Genomic DNA, 17,570 nt, shown 5'->3' with positions numbered 1-17,570 from the left:
GGAACAAACCTATCCCATTTTTCATAGGACTGCATTATCAAATATATTATTTCTTTCTCAAATATCTTAGCACTCAACATTGGAGCCTATGTATGCTACAACCTAGACTAAGAAAGAGAACCTTGCCTTGTATTACCTTCTAGATATAGATAAACTTGTTGAAAATTTCTACTAGAATTATTTTGTCACCGAATGGTATTTGATAATTATACTTGGTAATTATCATGTACCTAAAGGTAGTTGTACTTTGTTTGTATAGATCACAATTTTCCTATTTATACCAATACACTCAACATTGTGTAAAGTAACAGTAATGAGTATTCTTCAACATAAAATGATAAAACAAGAATAAATATAAAATAAGGGTGCATTTGACATTGTTTAAGTGGCACAAAAGTTATCCTATGATATTCTATTAATGAAATAAGAGTGCATGTTACATTTTTTAGATGACACAATAGAGCCTATGATATTATGTAAGAAAATGAGTAGTGATGGATGCGTGAAAAAGATATGTATAATATGTCATTAATAGGAGCTATTAGATACCTAAGGAATCTTGATATAAAGTATAAAACTATTGAATTTGTTTGAAACATAACATTATCAAGTGAGCAAGATATCAAGGAGAATAAATTGATATTTATTTTTTACAATACATTTTACTCAAGATATTGAATTTATTCACATAATGACTCACTTAAGAAACTTTTTTTCACCAATTCAATTTATAAATCTACTCACAAAACTTACAAATCATAAAATGAAATACAAACAAAACTCATAACATTTTATTAAATTTAACTTCCATCAAACTAATACATCAATCCGCTACAAAATTTTAAAAAAATTTATCCAACTTGACCTCTCACAATCACCTCTCACTCCCTTTATTATTCTATCAAGCCCATGTTGCCTTCTCTATCTCCAATGCATCATTATTACAACTCTCTTTGGTCACTACTGTTTTAAAATAGCCCAACTACACTGTCCAATTTTCCTTCTCTTCTTTTTCCAATCTTCTCTTCTTCCTTAAAATTTCCTTCCTTTATCTTTATATCTTCTATTTTAAAATTATTTGAACGCTGCATTGGCAGAACCAACAGTGGTATCAATCACTTCTTCCATGCCTTCATTCTCTCCTCTTTATTTTACATGTTACTTGCCTTCACGCAACTTCATCTTCCCTCTTTAACACTGCAGATTTTTTATTAGTTTATAGAGAGATGGAATCCTTTTACAGATGACTCCAAAGGCATATTTAATAACTATGTTGATTACACCATATTAGTTAAAATATATCCATTTTCCCTTAAAATTTAGATAATTATTTCCAAAAGATAAACGAATAGTCCATGTATATCATCATAGCTATTTGTCATCAAATATTTTTTTATTGCACATATTTGTTAAATTTAATTATACTATTTTTAAATATCAAACAATTGAATAATTAAAGAAATACCAACTTATTATTAGCTATGTCAATATAGAGTGATAAAGATCAATGCGACTGTGGCACGTACAACGACATTTATGGCATACCTTTATCAGATGCTCCCCAAGCTGGATTTTCGGCTCTGCTAATGATACCCTAAAAACCCTGATCGCCAGAATGACAGAATGAAATCATTCTTCTGAAACGGAGAGAAGATGATGTAAGACATCCATCTGGTGTTGAGGAAGGCAAGTGGAGACAAAAATGCTTTTTCCTCCATCCTTCGCACATGACATAAACATGACTCCAATTTCGTTCATTGTAGCAGTCTGCACATCCAATGGCTTACCCCATCCATAATCTGTCTCATACAATGGAAATCTTGGGGAACTTACTGCGTTAGTTCCATATTTCCACCCGGCATCTCTAACCAAAGTTATAAAATTTCTGTCAGGAGATTCTGCCCAGTCGATCAGATAATTAATCTGCTCTTCTGAAGTGCAGGAAGTGATAGCTTGCTGGATAATATCCGCAGCGAAGGAGATGTGGGTATTGATTAGTGTGTAAGCAGTTGTCTGCACCAAACCCAAAGATAAGCAATTTCCAAAATAAGTTGGAAGCAGGGGCGGCTTAACACGACCCCTGCAATCAGCCGCAAATAAGAAATAAACGGCTTCTTCCTGCGGCACCTCTCGAGCTCTCATTACACATCTCCAGAATTGTGCAGCCACTGCAACAAAAGAAGTCGAAGCCCCGCTTCGTTGTTTCAAGTCTTGTATTATCTCTTCTGTAAAGCAAAACGTTGAGTATATCACTTGTGTTTTCCTTTTGGGATCCACCCATTTCTGGAGACCCTCGTTGGGCCTTTCCACGTTGTCGCTACCACATATTTCTATATGATCCGACTGTGGATTGTCAGGTACAAATTTGAAAATCTTTGCCCCTGTAATTCCCTGGCTTATTATCTCATGGACTTTGTAAGAAATTGACAGAGGACTCTTGTCATCTCGTTTAAAGACTGTTCTGGAGTGCTGAGGAGGCTTCGCAAGGGGGAGACCTCTGCTACACTCTGCCCATGATGTCATGAAGTGCCAAAACGAATTTCCATCTGCTATAACATGATGCAATGTGGTTCCTATGCATATCCCACCTCCCTCAAACTCTGTAATCTAAAATACCCAACGGTTTTTAAGAAAAAAGAGACAGATAAGGGTTTCGCAAGTTATAGAAAACAGAAAAAGTTGTTTAAATACCTGTATTAACAGAAGCGGTCTACTGTAATTTTCATCCTCAGAAAGATTGACCTCGTGGACAAGCTTTGGGAAGAAGGGTTTACGCCGAAACCCATCTTTTTCCAAATCTTGAAAGGGTATGTTAATTGATGCCTCCATAAATTCCACGCCTTCGTCATTGCAATCGACCTCCATTCTACCAGATTCTCCCTTCTTCAACCGACCAGCCAGAGGATAGAAATACACTAAAATTGAGGAAAGGCTTTCCCTCATGCCTTGTATTAATGAAGAGTAATCGTTCAAAGGAGACTGTGTGTAGAAGAAAAGTCTTTGAACGTTGTTGAAGGGTAACCAACAAAAGTCAAGGTTGGAGAGGAACATGGTCTGGGTGGGGGTTTGGATGGCCGGTTTTACGACAGATGTTCTCCCCACTTTCACAACGGCTTCTGGTTCATTTTCTGCCATGACTCGAGTTGCCTCTATTGCTTTGCATCTGCACAGGAAGCAATATGTACAACAACCCGGAATCAAATGACAATTATCTGCCCCTAAGGAATAAACACGTTAGGCCCATTGTAGGGTAGGGAGACCGATGATTCAGCCATTTCCACTGATGATAAAAGATAGAGGTGGAATCTATCAACGGGCGTCGAAGTTCAATTGGTTATTGATGTTTTTAGGAGGCAGGGTGGAACGCGTCTGTGGAAAGGAAATGGAAGATGATACCATATTCGACGAGCTTAAATTGCCTTTTCGTAAATATATCGACTAACACATATAAGTCTAGTAATTGTGTTACCAAGGGACATTTAATTATTTCAAGTTAAACACATATTGCTTTTTTAAAATTGAAAAATTACACCATGGTTTTAAGATGGATTAAAAGTCTCGTTTTCAATGGAAATATTTAAGCCTTTATTTTTTATAAGAATATATAATTCTTGTGGAGTTTCAAGATTACAATAGTTATTCTTAGTTTCTTGAGACATTTCAACTTCTATTTATGATTGTTTATTTATTTATTTGTGTTTATGTAATTTTTTAATGTTTAATATGATAAAAAATATTATAATTAATGAGTGGCATTTAAGATATAAAATATAATTTTTAATATAATTTTTTTTTTTTTTTTCAGCTTCTAACATTAATCGCGTGTGTCTTTTTTATAATGTCTCTGATCAAATTTCATTATCCATCATGAGGAAGAAGAGAGGAAGATAAGAGAAAAGAACAAAATGGATTTAACACTTTTTTAAATTATAAAACTGATTTGATCATTTAAGTAAATATAAATTATGTCTTTCATTTGTTGTGTTAATTGAACTTATCGAACACACAAAAATAATTTTATTACATAACCTTAAATCAATTGAAACAAGAATTAAATTATTACAATTAAAACACATATATGATTCTCACTAAAGATATTTAATTAACACATGTTGATGCAAAACAATAATATGCATCTATTCTAACTAATTTATTGTAGCTAGAAACAAATTCAACTCAAACACTATCACTTTATTGGAGATCGATCAAATATTATTACAATCAAATAATTTTTTTGAGGTTTTCTACTAGATAGTTGGCTTTATATCTTGTCCATCTTGCTTGTATATTCCCAAATTTGGTTTATTTTTCTCTTCAAAATTTTCTTATGCAACTTGGCTTATATCCTTTAATAATTTCTCAGATCTCAATTGCCAAAAGTATCTTATTGTCACATAGGGATAGAGCTTCACCAAGCAATATATTACTATGTCTTTCCTTAAGCATATGCTACAAAATTTATTTTTCTTATGCAATTTCTTTCTCTCCTTTTCTTATACATTCCACACACATACCAACATAGCATTCATGTAATGTGCTCTATGTTTTCTTCAATGCAATTTTCTTATTTCCCTTTTCTTCCATATTTCTTTGCACAAATGTTCCTTTGTTCCTTTCATGGTTTCTAGTTTAATTTCTCTATCTTTAACTTGTTATGTGTTTCTCTCATTATGCATCCCCGTCTCTCATATTGCAGTTTATGGTTGCCTCTATTTTGGTGCCCCTTGGCTCCTCTTTTCCCATGCTACAATAGTAAGAATGTGCTCTTCCATTAGCTTCCATGCATTGGTTCATATTCCCTTCTTATCACAGATTTCTTGTCTTCATTGGGGCACTAAAATGTTTTTGTATTTTATGCCTCATTTCCTATGACCTTTCTACTCATGTAATCTAGACTTTGACATTATTTTCCTTGTTTTGAATTGACTTACTAGCTACACAAATTATTACTTGTGAGCTTTATTTTATATTTTTAAATACACAAAACTTTAGAATGTTTCCAACTTCACAAGAAATAATTAATATTTACTTTTTAAAATAAATTTGACAAAATTTCATAATACTAAGCTATGAAAATATGAATACAAAAATTGAAGATGAAAACAAAACTATCATAAATGTTTTTTGGGTCAATGTTAATAGTCAATCCACCCAGATGCTCTTGCATCAAAAACACTAGGTATGGAATTTTTTGAGCTTGACTCACAAAGTATAGTTGAGTGATTGATTACTCTTCTAGGTTGAAAAAATGTGTACAGAACTTCCTTGTTTTCTTACAACATTTGGTAGAACAACTCCCTTCTTCTTCTAGTCAAATCTTCCTTTTACTTCTTCCTCTTGCGAATCAATGTCCACCATTGCCTAACCTCCTCCACCAAAGTATGTTATCCCATTTAAACTCTTCGATACAAAAATAGAGATAATCAATTTCAAGGAAATTAAAGATTTATATTTAATAGTTCCTAATTTCCAATCTTCTTTTCTTCTTAACATTTCAATAAAAGACAAATCAATGTTAGCTTCAATATCCAATTCAACCAAAGAATCACTTACCTTTTTGTCCTTTACATTATCTTCTTTTTCTTCTTCTCACTAGTTTATTTCTTCACCTTCTTCCCCTGTTACTAACGCATCAAGATGAAAATCATCATCAACTTAAATAGATAATTCATAAAAAAAATAAAAACTTTTTACCTCCTTTGCCACTACTGAAATTTATTTCCTACACTTAGCTACACTACTCAATATTACATCATCCTCGAATTATCTCTCTAGAATTGTTGCATTTTCATCCTCTTTTTCCTATGTTATATCCTAATGACACTTTTGAACAATTTATATGAGAGGAATGATAGAATTCATTCTTACCTAACTGCTAAATTTATTCATCCTTTTCCATAGTCCCAACAAATACAGACTTTTAAATAATTTCAAAGCATGAGTCCTTCCCTTTTAACTCTTTTACAAACTTATTTTCATAAATCAAACAAATCTTTAATTTTCCTTTACTTTTTTCTTCTCTATCATTCAATGGATTTAAAGTATAAGGTTTTTCATCTTTCTTTATTGTATATGTATTCAATTAATTATTACGAACATCTTGTCTATTTAATTAGCATGATATTTCCAAAAGTAAATGACATGCATCTATTGGAATCACATGACACATAATCTCATCTTCATAACTTCCAATTTGAAAACTTACCAAACATTGGTCATTCATGATCAAATGATGTTCCTTTTACAACTACAAGACTTGGTTTGGGTTAGGGTGTTTGGCTCACTTCCATTCCACATTATCCATCATCTCTTGGGATACTATGTTGTTGGTGCCATAGTTGTCCATGATGACACTACAACATTTATCACTCATTTTAGATCTTGTTCAGAATAAGCTTCTACTTTGGCTTCTTGTCAATTTTTCCTTCTCCAAATTCAATAAAAATTTTCACATCATTAGTGACTCTCCTTCTTTAGGATCTTGGTGTAGTCACCGGTCAGGAGGGACCTCAAAGAGAGCAATCTAAACCGAGCAGTAGGAATAAACACAACAGAAACAAGAGGGTATGATGGAGGCAATGCAAAAGTGATTGAATTATATCATGAAAACTTAATTAGAAATAACTAGTAACATTTGGATTACAGATTCAGCTCATTGGCTTGTTACATACATGCTCAATTATTAAATTAGTCAACTCCGGACCTCTAAATCTTAAGATATCTCTTCTATCTTCTCTGGAATGAATTCTAATGCTCAATTACAATGATTTATATGATCTAGGGAGATCTGGTCAGCCCAAAAAAGGATTAAATGCCAAAGATCAAAATCAAAACGTGTAAAACCAACAGGTCAGCCTCTGCCAAAGAGATTCTTCCAAAAAATCGAAAGGATGAAGTGCACATCAAAGGGAAGGTCGGCCACATGCCAAGGACCATTGGAATCAACAAGGTGGGGCTCCGCAAGCTATGGAAAGGATCCACAAGATTCCTTGATAGAAAAATAGGTCCAGGCAGTTCTGGTGTCCTAAGACAGAAAACTGTCTCAGAATCCAGAGTCGATAACTTTCTGGAAAATGATTCAAATGCTCCGTAGTTTGGGAATAAGGAAGATGATCATGTCCTCAAAAAAAATCCAACTCGAGATCTGGTGAGAAAATAAAATAAAATGCAAAAGGATATGTTGAAACTACAAAATAGAATACAAACTAAAAAGAAATATTTTTGGTTGATGCAAGATTGCCAAGACTCGAGGATGCTCCTGCATCAGATCTTCTTCCTACTTTGGTGAATTATACTTTTCATTTTCATCTTGTGCTATATGAACTCTTTCCTATTTTCTCTTTCCTCCATCATACTAAATTTATGGATATTCAAATTCTTGATTTCCTATTTTCCCACATTGAAAACATGTACTGTTGAAACCTCATCCACCTCTTTTGAATTATCCTCTTTGATGAAAGAATCTCCTCTTCCTCTAGAGAATTATCCTTGTCCCTTTCTTTCTACCATTCTCATATTAGATTTTCTTTCTTTCTCTTTCTTATTTGGGTAATCTCTACCATTATTGGAATATCGTCTTCCATGTGAAAATATGCCTCGACCTTGAGCATTATTTTGTTGTCTCCTTGCAATCTTCTCTTTCACCTTCAATGCATATTAATATTTTTCTTCCACACTATTTATTTGTATCATACTTATCTCATCTTGAATTAAATTGTACAACCCATTCACATGTCTTGTCACCTTCTCCTTATCATCTTCCACATGTCTTGCCCTGGTGGTCAATTTATAAAACTCCTAGGTATAATCTTGCACACTCGTATCTCTTTGCTTCAAATTTTGCAATATTTTGCATAAACTGATTTGCTATTATACATGCATGATTTTTTCCTTCAAATTTGTTACCATTATCTCACTAGATTTGATTTTTGTCTTTGCCTCTACACTACCTATAAGTTTTCATATGATCCTACTATAAGGATGCATCTCCATTGAACTTTGTGCACACAAACTCTACTCTTTTCGGATCTTCAATCAAATCATATTTGAAATAATTCTCCATCTCTAATATTTAAATCATCATTTGTTGTAGATTCAATTTCGAACATAATTACAAGGTTCAAATTAAGATTTTGTTGTACAAACTATTGCCATTACCTTTAAAAATCTTCTTTTGACTTCATTTTTGCCTTCATCTTCCAAGTTGATTTTTGGTGCTACTTCTTCATGACCATGACTAATGTCTACCATAGGATCTCCTCTCCCTTTTTTCCATTTACATCACATAGAACCTCATTGTGACGCCTCTTAACATCTCCAAAAGTGCCATGGTTGTACCTATTGGTGCCCCACCTTCGCGACCACATCTTTTGTCTACCATCTCATGCAAGTTGTTTGTAGTTATAGGTCTACACTCTATCTTCTTTACACACAAAAAAACTTTAGATCTTATTTTATGGTCACTCCAACTATTATTATTTACTCTAAAACCAATTGATTTAGAACAATAATTTATGCCTTTTGAGGGTGTAGCCAAAAAAAAATTCAACTCAAACACTACCACTTTATTGAATTTCAATAAAAAAAATATTGTCAATCATATCAAATTTTGAAGGTCTTCCTAAAAATTTATCATTTATACCTTGTTCAACTTTTGTGTATATTCCCAAATTCGGTTTATTCTTCTCTTCACAAATTTTCTTTTGGAACTTAAATTATATCCTTTAATCTTTTCTCAAATTTTAATTGTGAGAAGTGACTTATTGCCATGCGGGGCTCGAGCTTCACCATGCAATATTACTCTATCTTTTCCTATGCATATGTTGTCACATCTCTTTTCCTTACAAAATTTTCTTCTCTCCTTTCTCCATACATTTAGAACACATGCCCACATGCCCTTCGGGTAATGTTCTCTTTCTTTGCGTCAATGTAGTTTTGATATTTCCCTTCTCTTTCTTCTTTCTTTGCAACAATGTTCCTCTATTATTTTCATAGGTTTTGGTTTAATTTCTCGATATTTTATTTTCTATTTTTTTCTCCCTCCTCTATTCATATATCTAATGTAGTAACTGATGATTACCTTTCTTTTTGTGCCCCTTGATTCTTCTTTTCCAATGCTACAATAGTAAGAATTTCCTTTGTCTATTGGTTTCCATATATTGGTCGATATTCACTTCTTAGCATGTAACTCTCCTCTTCTTGCAGGAACTCAAATTTTTTTCAAGTTTTGCACCTCATTTCATATGCCCTTTCTACTATCTATAATCTATACTTTGGCATTATTTGCCTTGTTCCAAATTGACTTACTAGTTATGTAGCTTCTTTCTTATGAGATTTTTTTATAATTTAAAATTCATAGAACTCTAGAATGTTACCAACTTCACATGAAATAATTAATCTTTATTTTTCAAAAAACCAGTTGAGAAAATTTCATAACTGCAAGTTAGGAAAATAGGAAAACAAAAAATGAAGATAAAAATCACAATTATCATAAATACTTTTTCTAGGTTAATGTGGATAACCATCTCACCCAAATGCTCCTACATTACTCATTTAATATAAGATTTTTTTTTAGCTTTCAAACACTTTGTGACTATGAATAAGGAACTTTCACATCATTAGTTTTATAAGATGCATAAATCTTTTTGATAATTTTATTTATTTATAATATTATAAATAATTGTCTCTCACATCCTTGACCAGACATGTACATCTGGATTATCTATTATCTCTTATATTTATGATAACATACCTAGATTTAAATTTTAGATATATGTCATCCAAGTTTTTTTTACTATTCCTTGATATGTATGTAAGAGTGACTTTAAAAGTAATCATATGTGTTGGTCCATTGACTATGAAAAGTAATAATAAAATGTTCTGATGTTATAACAAATTTTGTACATTATTACGTAAGAATACACAAATAGTTCTAAATAAGTTTCATGGAACCTAGAAATGAGAAAACCAAGTTAAAAAAGCACAACATGGTTTAAGATTAAAATCTCAATCACCTATCACATGCTAGTTACAAATCTAAGATGCGTATTTCTGAATTAATCAAAATCATGCAATGAGACTCAAATTTTCATAAACTTTTCTATAAAATGGCCTACATGTAGTCTAGCCTCTTTCAAATGCATTGCAAGCTCCATGGAATTAATCTACTCCTTTCACAACCTTAAATATAAGTGCCATTAGTGAATTCGATAAATATATTAAAAAGTACAAACTATTTAGACAAGTAAAATACAAAATTAGTTTTGCTGAAGTTATGCTCCATGTTTGTTGTGGAGGTGATCAAGACGAAGAGCAAAATTGTAGATGTTTCTTAAAAGTTGTTCTCAAAAGAAAATGAACAATAAATGCCAAATACAAGTTCATCGAAATCATCTTTGTTTGGTCTTGGATTCTTGTCCCATAGCAACATTCGTATTCATATCCAACCATGATTTCTCATATATCATTCTTTGGGCAGGTAACCATGTAGCTAATTAAAATAGAGATGTATTTAAATAAAGTTAAACAATTGAAATGTGTATCAACTGGATTGTGGAAATTCTTTTTTCTATTCTATTTGAAAGATTATATTGATTCTCCATCCAATATGAGGTAGCGATGGTTGTGCTTAAGAAATTCACAACCCTACTCATAGTCTATTTCTTATCGATATATCTTTATGACTCTAGTTTTCAAATGCTACAAATTCAAATTAAAAGATCACAAGATTGAGGAGAAGCTATCAATATTTTTAGCTCTTTTGGAAATGGATGAAATGACAATCGTAGCCATTGCATGCATCATGATCATTATGGAACTTACCATTCTGGCATGCTGAGGAGGTTTGAAAATGGGGATTCCTCTACTACACTCTGCCCACGATGTCATGAAATGCCAAAATGAATTTCCATCTGCTATTACGTGATGATAGATGGTTCCAATGCAACTCTTGCCTCCTTCAAAAGTTGTAACCTAAAATACCCAACATTCTTTAAGAAAAAAGAAATTGATAAGGGTTTAACAAGTGATAAAAATTATAGAAAGTTTCTTATATACCTGTATTGACAGAAGCGACCTACTTCTGCAGAAAGATCGACCTTGTGGACAAGCTTTGGTTTTGATTTTCCCAGGTTTTATTGGATGTATTTTAATGTATATATCTGATTCAATCTGATACTTGCATTCTTGGAATTCTATGTGTTCTCAAATTGAATAACATTATACTATATATATTCCTTTGGAGAGGCATGTCCTTGAACGGACATGTCTCTCCTTTAACTATAATAATTTAATCAATTATTAATTTAGAATAATATAATAGATTAATATTGAATATTAAATTTTATATGATTAATAATAATATAATAATATAACATATATTATATGTATTCTAAATGATCATTCGACTAAAGCTACAAACATTAACACTCCCTCTTAGCTAGGGAGGATGATCAGACCGAATGTGTAGTGATCTCCCATGTCAACACTTATGGCCCTCACCATAGCTACACAAAACATAATTAACACTCCCTTTTAGCTAGGGAAGATAAAATCAATGCAAATGCATTAAGTCTAGATTAATTATGGAATAGAGAAAATATTATCTCACTATGATATCAGGAAGTATGGTATAAACAAGAATATCAAGGCACATGATATTCACCATAACTCAAAAATATCATTTCATGATATTGGGAGTATTTGCATCAACCATATGATGCTCATCATCACAGGGGAGTATTTGCATCAATCATACTTCTCAAGGTATGAATTGCCTCCATCAGTGATTCTATTCACAAGCTCTTGCGTGGATTGCCTCTAACGGCGATTCTATCCATAAGCTGTCGTGTGGATTGCCTTAGTCGGTGATTCTATCCGTGAGCTCTCATGTGGATTGTCTCAGTTGGCGATTCTATCCATGAGCTCTCACATGGATTGCCTCAGTCAGTGATTCTATCCACAAGCTCTTACATGGATTGCCTCAGTCGATGATTCTATCCATGAGCTCTCATGTGGATTGCCTCAATCGGTGATTCTATCCACAAGCACTTATGTGGATTGCCTCAATCGGTGATTCTATCCGTGAGCTCTCACGTCGACTGCCTTAGTCGGCGATTCTATCCAGAAGCTCTTATGTGGATTGCCTCAGTCGGTGATTCTATCCATGAGCTCTCACGTGGATTGCCTTAGTCGGTGATTCTATCCACAAGCTCTTAAGTGGATTGCCTCAGTCGACGATTCTATCCATGAGCTCTCACGTGGATTGCCTCAGTCAGCAATTCTATCCATGAGCTCTCACATGGATTGCCTCAGTCGGTGATTCTATCCACAAGCTCTTAAGTGGATTGCCTCAGTCGATGATTCTATCCATGAGCTCTCACGTGGATTGCCACAGTCGATGATTCTATCCACAAGCTCTTACGTGGATTGCCTCAGTCGGTGATTCTATCCATGAGCTCTCATGTGGATTGCCTTTGTCAGCGATTCTATCCACAAGCTCAAGTTATTGTAAGATCATCACCTTCCATTAACCTCAAAAATACAAGTGGAAATCATTTGGAAGTCATCACTTCCTTATGATTTACACAGGGCCAATAAGGCATTAAATGATTTCATTAGTATAATAATCAATTGAATCAAGTTTTACCTCATAAGTGTTTCACCTTTAATAGTGAAAATCCCTCTCAATCACTATGATCGAAATTGTCACAAGTTGACTGAACCATTTGCTCCCTCTGAAGCTCAAGTTCTTGTATCAACCTCTTGTCCTCTTTTGAAATGTTAGACTCCCTCTGTATTTGGTCTCAATCATCAATTCGTTTATAAGCATCAATTTATTTCTCCCTTTAATTCAATTTTATTGTGATTTTGTCTTGAAGGTATGTCAGAGAGAGATTACAAATAGCTCATAAACTAAATTATCTCGAACAAAAATACCAATGATAGAAGCATACAAGATTTTACTAGCCAATATTATAGCATAAATTACAAACTCAATAATTCATGTGCTTTAATAAAACATGGAATACTTATCTTAAGTTTAAAACATTTATTTTCATAAGGTGAGCCCATATAAGAAATATCACACATGAATCATCTCTCATCATAATTCCCTTTGAATGATGTAGAACATTTTTCATAATTTTGATCAACACTTTCATTATGATTTGCCACACACAGTCGTTAATAAATTTTGCAATTTACAAAATTTATCCAATCTCTTCGGCGAGATGTTATAAAATCTAATTACAAACATTTCCTCCAAATTATAGCCAGATCCAATAGTTAAAACAAAAGTTATGACATTCTCCCCAAAACTGCTAACCCTAGGTAAGGTTTCAAGTGACCTGCACCAAAGTCATCATATATTGCACAAAACTGAATCAAATTTGATGAGATAAACATATTTGAAAATTAGAAACACGGATCTTTCCATCCATATATTATAGTCCTCATTTTGAGGCCAACCAAGGTCCGTACAATGGCATATTTCAAACTGAAAATTCTAGAAAAAACTGAATTCTTCAACCCTCTCCAACCTCCAAATTAAACTTCACAGGCTTGAGCTCTGATACCATGTTGATTTTCCTAGGTTTTATTGGATGTATTTTAATGTATATATCTGATTCAATCTGATACTTGCATTCTTGGAATTCCATGTGTTCTCAAATTGAATAACATCAAGGACATGCCTCTCCTTTAACTATAATAATTTAATCAATATTATAAGGTTTCATCAATCTATTATTAATTTAGAATAATATAATAGATTAATATTGAATATTAAATTTTATATGATTAATAATAATATAATAATATAACATAATAATATATTATTATTAATCAACATATATTATATGTATTCTAAATGATCATTCGACTAAAACTACAAACATTAACATTTGGGAAGAAGGGCTTACACTGAAGCCCCTCCTTTTCCAGATCTTTGAAGGATATGTTAATTGATGCCCCCTTGAATTCGATGCCTTCGTCATTGCAATCAACCTCCATTCTACCAGATTCTCCCTTCTTCAACCGACCAGCCAGAGGATAGAAATGCACTAAAACTAAGGAGAGGCTTTCCTTCATGTGCCCTGTATTAATAAAGAATATATTGGAATGTGAAGTTCAATTGGGTTCTTAGCTTGCAATGGTTGAGTCATTTTGGACTCCCATCTAGCAGTTTTGGAGTTATCATCGTTTCTTTAGGTAGTTGTGGTTGCGTCATTAAGCATTACTCACTAGTGCGCCGTCTGGCACTCGCCGTTAGTGGAGATGTTTAAGCGTTCTGTTGGAGGTGCAAATTTTTTTGACTTACTATAAATAGAAAGTTATGTTATGAAACTTTCTATAAATAGTAATTTTGACATATGTTTTACATGTAGTTGTGCGAGTCATACTTACTATATTTAGTAAATTGTCTTCAAGCAGGACTCTGCAATTCGGTTGTTTTATACAAATCGAAGTCATGTTTTTGAAGTACAGTTTTGAAGATTTTTGTAACTCTGCAATTCCTGAAAATCAATACGAAATATAATTTACCCATAATTTTTACTGATATATTTTTACCAGATTTTTCCACATAAATGTATGCTTTTGTTCTTCTCTACAAATTTTCTCACAGAATGTTCATTCATAGGAGGGTGTGTAGGAGGGTGTGTGTGTAGAAGAAAAGTCGTTGAACGTTGTTGATGGGTAACCAACCAAGATCAAGATTGGACAGTAACATGGTCTGCGCGGGGCATGGGATGGCCGGTCTTACCACAAGCGTTCTCCTCACTTTGAGAATCGCTTCTGCTTCATTTTCTGCCATGACTGTAGTTCAACCGACCGCTGTGAGTGTCAGTACAAGGAGGTATACGTGCGATAATATGGAGTCAATTGAAAGTTATGTGTTGGCTCAGAGAGGGTAATTGTTTATATGCATAATGAACAGCACGATTGAACTGATATTTGTTTTTTAGTTTTATTTTATTATTTAGGGACAAAAATTCAACGTTGCCATATGCACGCGAGTAGACTTCAATGCAATAAATATGGAAATAATTTGCATATTGCATTTCTTTAATTAAAAAATTAGCTGGCAGTCATATTAAAACATTAGGAAGTCTACTGGTAACAATATATTTAAACAAACTTCAAAACATTGCCTCGGTACTTGGGATAATATGGATCAATTCAAAGTTATGTGTTGACACGTGTGGTTAATGTGTTGTCACGCAAAAGAGAAATGCATGGTTTCCTGTTTATAGATAGCCACCTATTTAGAAAAATTCAAAGGTATGAATTGATTAAAAAAATCGATTAATAGATAAAAAGTTAAAAATAATGTAAAACAAATAATTATTTGACAATTATAAATAAAAATAATTGAAATTTTTTAAAATACGTTATAGATCTTAAAAAAATTTATTCAACATTAGATATTATTTTAAAACAAGATGTACCTTAAAGTTTATTTGTGTAAATTATTTTAGAATGTATTTAAGAATTGTGTTCTTAGACTCGAAAATATTACACCATTCTCTAAAATATAAATTTTGTTTTAGAAAAGAATATCAATAGGAAGTATTTCAAAAAGGTATTCTACCATTTTATATTTTTTCATGTACATGCAATATAGACACTTATGTATGATAGATAACCAATGAACTCACTATAAAATAGAAAATAAATTAAATATCATAATTATTTAAAGTATATTACAACTTTTTTTTTGGAAATCCTTCCTTAGACTAATATTTTTATTAAATTTTGTCATTCTAGTTTTATTTTATGGTTCAACCACAACTTTAAAACAAAATTTTATCTAAAATATTTATAAACAAGAGTATAATGGGATCAAATGGACCTCTGAATGAAGGCAATAGAAAATCATTTAAATGTTTATTAGTTCTTGTCTCAAAAATATTTTTTTTTAAGGATAAGAGTCTCCTTTGTTTCTTTAACCAATTTTGACCATTATTATTTATTGATCCAAGAGAACTTCAATTTTTCACCCTCGATTAAAATTGCACTTGGTGTAATGATGAAGGAAAATTGAGGATAAGCTCAATCTCCTAACCACAAACTCATAAGATAAACAAATCAATTTTTATTACATGAACAATCACAATGCCAAGTAAAAGTGTCCCAACTCACAAACTATTCTAATTTATGAAATATAAAATCAAATTTACATCACCAAGATGATAATCTATTGGTCTATTATATTTAGATTTCAGACTCTGATCCAAAACCTTTTCTACACAACACAATCTGAATTTTAATTTTTTAAAACATTAACCTCTTCCACAAAGACATCCAATTCTATACTTTGATGCTCTTTCTTTTTAATGTCAAAATTGATGAAAACTATTACAAAATCTACAGCCTCTTTGCATAAACATGAAATGTGATAATATATTCACCCAACTTAGATTAGAGATTTATTCCCACTCCACTAAAATTTGCATATGGATGATGCCTAATCCATGCATGCACCCTTCACTACATTTTCTACCCTTATTTTCCCCTTTCTCTATTGCAAAGAGTGATTTTCATGTTTTTTATCCTTCTAACTTTCCACTTTCTAGCTACTTCTTTATGTTGTTGTTATTATCCTTTAATTTTTTTGTTAAAACAATTTTTCCCATTCTTCACGCTACCTCCTCACTTCCTTCCCTTTCTCTTTTATTGTCAATTTTATATTTTTTTAAAGACCACAACCAAATCGTTGCCTTTAATAATACCTCATATTTTATACTTTTCTTTTTCAAAACTTATTTTTCATCCTCAAAAGAAGCATTTTATCTCCCAATTTATACACTCACCCCAACTGCATTGTCATATATTTAAATTTGTAGTTGATGCATTAAATTTGCATATATTAATGTATCCTCATATGCTAGATTCTTGTTCAAACAATTTCCTCAAATCTATGTCTTTTAGCATCCTTTGAACATATTTAAAGAATAATTAAATCTCCAATGTATTACCTTAATTTATAATACTTTGTGTGAATCAATTTTGGTGACTCTTGATTGTGCAAAATAGGGTGTGAAAAGATTGTTTCCTTTAGTTGAACTGTCATAGTTTAATTACAACTCTTAAATATTATTAAAAATAATGTAAAATGTTATATTTTTTAAATATTATAAATAATATCAAATATTAATTTTTTTAATATTATAAAATATAATGTAGAAGTTTAATACAAGAAAGAATATTAGTCCAAAGAAGAGAACTTATAAAAAGAGAAAAGAGAAAGACTATAGAAAATTGTGTTCCTTAGATACTGCTAGCACTTGCGTGAAACAAGGTTTAATGGTTATGTTAATAGCAAGATATGGTTTGCCTAATATATTGGAGGGTGGGAATAAGTTGAAAGAAATGAACACTGTCTTTTTTAGGAGTAACTTAGATTACAATTGAGTTGATCTTGAAATGTGGGACAAAAATGAATATGAATGGATGCAACTAACAATTTAAACCAACAATAAAAAAAAAAAACTTGAGTTTCAATAGAGAAATAATTAAATATGAATGGATGCAACTTATAATTTAAATTGACAATCAATCAAAAGAACTTA

At 32.1% G+C, this 17,570-nt stretch overlaps 1 protein-coding gene across 1 annotated transcript; it reads right to left on the bottom strand.

Moving 5' to 3' along the window:
- Window positions 1–1,453: 1,453 nt before the first annotated feature.
- Window positions 1,454–3,175, bottom strand: LOC131045457 (hydroxycinnamoyltransferase-like). Its single transcript, XM_057979039.2, has 2 exons — window positions 2,692–3,175; window positions 1,454–2,607 (listed from the first exon to the last, which is right to left on the bottom strand). Exons 1-2 carry the CDS (start codon window positions 3,133–3,135, stop codon window positions 1,630–1,632), a joined length of 1,422 nt encoding a protein of 473 aa, XP_057835022.2. The 5' UTR covers window positions 3,136–3,175; the 3' UTR covers window positions 1,454–1,629.
- Window positions 3,176–17,570: the final 14,395 nt, after the last annotated feature.

Source organism: Cryptomeria japonica, chromosome 7, assembly GCF_030272615.1.
Source record: "Cryptomeria japonica chromosome 7, Sugi_1.0, whole genome shotgun sequence".
In the NCBI taxonomy this organism is placed as follows: domain Eukaryota; kingdom Viridiplantae; phylum Streptophyta; class Pinopsida; order Cupressales; family Cupressaceae; genus Cryptomeria; species Cryptomeria japonica.
Note: the sequence above shows the minus strand (reverse complement) of the source record. Positions and strands in the feature narration are given on the sequence as shown.

Bases quoted from the DNA above. Each gene is read 5' to 3' on its own strand.
- LOC131045457 (XM_057979039.2), bottom strand. From the start codon at position 3,135: ATGGCAGAAAATGAACCAGAAGCCGTTGTGAAAGTGGGGAGAACATCT. The intron at 2,608-2,691 runs GTATTTAAACAA...TGGGTATTTTAG, and splicing joins GACCGCTTCTGTTAATACAG to ATTACAGAGTTTGAGGGAGG.